This window comes from Stomoxys calcitrans, chromosome 1 (genome assembly GCF_963082655.1).
Source record: "Stomoxys calcitrans chromosome 1, idStoCalc2.1, whole genome shotgun sequence".
In the NCBI taxonomy this organism is placed as follows: Eukaryota; Metazoa; Arthropoda; class Insecta; order Diptera; family Muscidae; genus Stomoxys; species Stomoxys calcitrans.
The window spans coordinates 46,913,040-46,918,952 of record NC_081552.1 but is presented as its reverse complement, the minus strand read 5'-3'; the positions used below and the strand labels follow the sequence as shown (position 1 = coordinate 46,918,952).

Below are 5,913 nucleotides of genomic sequence, written 5' to 3'. Positions count from 1 at the left end.
GTGCCACAACGGATGGAAATTGGGGCCTCCAGGGGCTCAAGTGCCTCAAAATTCGTGATCGGTTTATTTGTGGGCTATAACCAAATTTGAACCGATGTGTCCTATTTGCGATCCCCTACGAGCTATATCAATAAGAAATATCGTTGCAGAATTTCAAGTGAATATACGAGTATTCGTTCGAACGCTATCGACACTTCTTCATTAGGACAGAGGTAGATCGATTCAGAATGTCAAGACAATTAGGAATATATGTATTTTATAGGGTCTCAGATCAATATTTCGAGGTGTTACAAACGGATTGACTAGATGAGTATACCCCCTCTCCTGGGGTGATGGATATACAATTATTAAATGTAATGTTATTTCGAAATTTTTATTACACATTGCAATACATTTCCTCTACCATATTTAGTTTTAGTACGAATTGTTTAGTTCTCTTACATTTTATTTTAATTCCATTAACAGAGTTATATTAGCAACAGATTCCCTTTTTTTGCCTTTACGGAAATAGGTTTCTATATTTCCTCGATATTCTGAAGGAGGCAGGAAGCCGGGTAAACTCATTTTATCCACCTTCAGATCATGCCAGGAATAATTGCCCTTTAAAAATAGAAAATTGTTTTAACTTTGTTACCACACGAAGTTACCTTCTTATCATACCTTCATGATGGGACAAGTTTTAGGCAAATTGCCATATTTTAGAAAGTTTTGTATCCACATGGATATGTAGGTAGCACTACCCTTACCTAAAAGCGAGCATATATTAACATCATAATCGAGTAGGGTACGATATTCGTTTGTTTTCCGATTTTTCATGGCTATGACAGTTTTCGACCAAGGATCATACTTATAGTTTTGAGCCAAATTCAAAATAATGTCCAAAGTGGTATTGCCAACAATATCCAAACTATGTTCGGATATATAAATTCGATTGAACTCGACCTTGGTAGAGGTGAAATACATCACTTTGCCTGGTTTCTGGGAATGATGGAAAATTTAGTATGGCCTAATGAAAACAAACATTTTCTCCTGACTCCTCTTACCTTGGTCTCGCTTAGAACTACCAAAATACTAGCAACTAAAGCAAAAATATATATTTTTGCCTTCAATGCCATGTTTTCATACTCTTTCTATAGTTTAGTTATATCTTTGCTTTTAATTGAACATATTCCAAAATAAATTTTTATGATATGAAATAATGGAATTATTGTGTTGGTATGAAATCATAACGTGTGCTCAATTGCCTTGTTAAATATAGATTAACCTGTTGGAAATGAGCCATGGAAGAATGACTTCAATTAATGCGTAGCATCCAAAATTACAATAATACTCGTTTGAGTTCGAAGCAATACCTGGTTCTAGTCTATCTATCTTCTTCTTCTATATATATAACAAGTAAAAGCGTGCTAAGTTCGGCCGGGCCGAATCTTATATACCCTCTACCATGGATCGCATTTGTCGAGTTCTTTTCCTGGCATCTCATCTTAGCAAAATAAGGATAAAAGAAAAGATTTGCTCTGCTATTAGAGCGACCACAATTAAATTATATGTTGGAGATCTGTGTAAAATGTCAGCCAATTCGAATAAGAATTGCGCCCTTTGGGGGCTCAAGAAGTAAAATAGAGAGATCGATTTATATGGGAGCTATATCGGGCTATAGACCGATTCAGACCATAATAAACACGAATGTTGATGGTCATGAGAGGAACCGTCGTACAAAATTTCAGGCAATTCGGATAATAATTGCGACCTCTACAGGCTTAAGAAGTCAAGATCCCAGATCGGTTTATATGGCAGCTATATCAGGTTATGAACCGATTTGAACTTTATTTGGCACAAATGTTAAAAGTCATAATAAAATACGCCACGCAAAATTGCATCCAAATGGGATAAGAATTACGCCCTCTAGCAGCTCAAGAAGTCAAGTCACCAGATCGGTTTATATGGCAGCTATATCAGGTTATGGCTCGATTTGACCCATATTCGGCACAGTTGTTGAATATCATAACAAAATACTTTGTGCAAAATTTCATTCAAATCGGATAAGAAATGCGCCCTCTAGTAGCTCAAGAAGTCAAGTCCCAAGATCGGTTTATATGGCAGCTATATCAGGTTATGGGCCGATTTGAACGTAACTTAGCACAGTTGTTGGAAGTCATTGCGAAACACGTCGTGCAAAATTTCATTCCAATCGGATAAGAATTGCGCCTTCTAGAGGTTCTAGAAATCTAGACCCAAGATCGGTTTATATGGCAGCTATATAAAAACATGGACCGGTATGGCCCATTTACAATCCCATACGACCTACACTTATAAGAAGTATTTCTGCAAAGTTTCAAGCTGCTAGCTTTATTCCTTCGAAAGTTTGCGTGCTTCGACAGACAGACGGATGGACATGGTTAGATCGACCTAAAATGTCACGACGATCAAGAATATATATACTTTATGGGTTCTCAGACGAATATTTCGAGTAGTTACAAACAGAATGACGAAATTAGTATATCCCCATCCTATGATGGAGGGTATAAAAATAAATATGTCTGTTTGTTTGTTTGCATATTTGTTTGTGGGTTTGTAAATTTGTTTGTTCCGTATCGACTCAAAAACTGCTGAACCGATTTCTTTCAAATTTTCACAGATTATGGGGAGTGATCCGGAAGGAGCAATTGGCTATATAAGTTATTGATATTGGTAGGGGGGCAGACCCTCCCTTTTGCCCTAAAAGTACGACCCCAAAATAAAAGTGAACGGGACAATATGGGATTCAAATAAAAGGTATTCAGGAGTAGACTACGAATTTTATATTACCGACCCCAAAACCTCCTAAAATTGGTTTATTGGACGATAAATACAATATGGTACTCTAATGAGAGGTATTCGGGAGTAGATTACGATAATGGTCAGGAAGGAGGAAAAGGCATTTTAGTTTGTTGATATTGGAAGGGGCGGACATCCCCATTACCCCAAAGACACCACCTATAATCAAAAGTGGACCGATAGGGACAATGTGGGTATCAAATGAAAGGTATTGGGGAGTAGAATACGAATATGGTATTAAAAATTGGGATGAAGTATGCGTGGGGTCGTCCAACCCCAAAAACTCCCCCAAACAAACATATTGGAAGTAAATATCAATATCCATAAAATCTAAAAAATAAAGTGTAGGAATTTCGTTGCGGTTTATTTGCTGTATTATTTTTTAAATTTCCACCCTAAGACGGGCCTAAACAATGATTGTTCCAGGTAGTTTAAATGGCTATCTTTGCCATAGATAAAAATTTATTTAGTAGAATGGAATATCCAAGTTTGTGTTAAACTGTTAGAGGGGAAGGCTCAACGAACGTACACACAATCAGATCTATTGGAGAGTTGGTTAGCAGAGGTGACATTTTTCTACGTCTTGAAAGCGAAAGCTCAGTGGAGCGGGTTTGATTAAAAGTTCGGCTGGGGCGAATCTTACATACCCTCTACCATGGATTTCGTTTTTTGCCCGATATCTCTTTATAGGCAAACAAAGGATAATGGATAAAATTTGCAAAGCTATTGGAGCTATTTCAGGTTATCTACCGATTTGAACCGTGCTTGGTTTGGCTGTTGGAGATCATAGTAGATGTCATTGCGCAAAATGTCTCCAAAAATTGGATAAGAATGGAGCCCTATAGTGGCTTAAGAATTGAAAATGGGAAATCGGTTCATGTGGCAGCTATATCAGGTTATAGACCCATTCAGACCATATTTGGCACATTTGTGGAGGAGTATGTGTGGTCATAGGACAAGTCGTTAAAATAATGTTTAGGCTCAAATTAGAAGATCGGTTTATATGGGAGTTATATCGAGTTTTAAACCGGCTTGAACCATACATAACACAGATGTTGGAAGTCAAAACAAAATATCTTATACAAAATTTGAGATAAATCGGATAAGAATTGCAGCGTTTAGGGGCTCAACAGGTTAAGATCCAAAATTGGTTTATATGGTAGCTATATCAAAAATATAGACCAATATGACCCATTTAAAATCCCAACCAACCTACACTTAAAGGAAGTATTTGTGCAAAATTTCATGCGCCTAGCTTTATCCCTTCAACAAATGGACGGACCGACATGGCTAAATCGACTTAAAATGTCAAGTCGATCAAAAATAGTCATATGTATTTTTATACCCTCCACCATAAGATGGGGGGTATACTAATTTCGTCATTCTGATTGTAACTACTCGAAATATTCGTCTGAGACCCCATAAAGTATATATATTCTTGATCGTCGTGACATTTTATGTCGATCAAGCCATGTCCGTCCGTCTGTCCGTCCGTCCGTCTGTCTGTCGAAAGCACTCTAACTTCCGAAGGAGTAAAGCTAGCCGCTTTAAATTTTGCACAAATACTTCTTATTAGTGTAGGTCGTTTGGTATTGTAAATGGGCCATATCGGTCCATGTTTTGATATAGCTGCCATATAAACCGATCTTGGGTCTTGACTTCTTGAGCCTCTAGAGTGCGCAATTCTTATCCGATTGGGATGAAATTTTGCACGACGTATTTTGTTATGATATCCAACAACTTTGCCAAGTATGGTTCAAATCGGTCCATAACCTGATATAGCTGCCATATAAACCGATCTTGGGTCTTGACTTCTTGAGCCTCTAGAGTGCGCAATTCTTATCCGATTGGAATAAAATTTTGCACGACGTGTTTTGTTATGATATCCAACAACTGTGCGAAGTATGGTTCAAATCGGTCCATAACCTGATATAGCTGTCATATAACCGATCTTGGGTCTTGACTTCTTGAGCCCCTAGAGTGCGCAATTCTTATACGATTGGAATGAAATTTTGCACGACGTGTTTTGTTATGATATCCAACAACTGTGCCAAGTATGGTTCAAATCGGTCGATAACCTGATATAGCTGCCATATAAACCGATCTTGGGTCTTGACTTCTTAAGCTTCTAGAGGTTGTTTGTTTGTTCCGTTTAGACTCAAAAACGGCTGAACCAATAACCTTGGAATTTTTACAGATTGTGTAGGTTGGTCTGGAAGGAAACATAGGCTATATAATTTTTTGATATCGGGAAGGGGGCGGACCCTCCCCCTTAAAGTGAACCGATCGGGACAATATGGGATTCAAATGAAAGGTATTCCAGAGTGGAGTACGAATTTCTTAATTAAAGTTGGATCCAAGTACATCGGAGGCCGCCGCGGCCCCAAAACCCCTTATAATAGGTTTATTTGACGATCATGACCATATGGGACTTAAATGAATGGTATTCGGGAGCAGATTACGAATATGGTCAGGAAGTAGGAATAGGCTTTATAATTTATTGATAACGGAAAGGGGCGGACCCTCCACCGTTACTCCAAAAACACAACCCAAAATCAAAAGTGGACCGATCGCGACAATTAATGTATGAAATGAAAGGTATTGGAGGGAAGAATACGAATATGTTTTTATACCCTCCACCATAGGATGGGGGTATACTAAGTTCGTCATTCTGTTTATAACTACTCGAAATATTCGTCTGAGACCATACACAAACATAGGCTATATAATGTATAGATATCGGGTGGAGGCGGACCCCACCCATATCCAAAAATTGTTCCGGTGGGCACAATAAGGGTATCAAATGAAAGGTATTGGAGACCAGAAAACGAATATAGTAATAAAATTTGGGTCCAAGTAACCAAATGAAAAATGTTAGGCAGTAGATTACAAATTTGGCATAAAACATTAGGTCCAAGTAATGGAAGGTCGCCCACCCCCAAATACACGCAAATGGGCATATTAGTCCACCATGGCTATATGGGACTCAAATGAAAGGTATTAGGGAGTAGATTACGAATATGACATTGAAATTTGCGTTCAAGTCTAGGTGGCTCTTTTCCTCTTAAAGATACGTCAAATGGGTTATTATGACAA

At 38.1% G+C, this 5,913-nt stretch overlaps 1 protein-coding gene across 1 annotated transcript; it reads right to left on the bottom strand.

Annotated features, from left to right (window-relative positions):
* Positions 1 to 444: 444 nt before the first annotated feature.
* On the bottom strand, positions 445 to 1,115 carry LOC106090603 (uncharacterized). Its single transcript, XM_013256847.2, has 3 exons — positions 1,044 to 1,115; positions 661 to 978; positions 445 to 600 (listed from the first exon to the last, which is right to left on the bottom strand). Exons 1-3 carry the CDS (start codon positions 1,113 to 1,115, stop codon positions 445 to 447), a joined length of 546 nt encoding a protein of 181 aa, XP_013112301.2.
* Between the last annotated feature and the right edge of the window lie 4,798 nt (positions 1,116 to 5,913).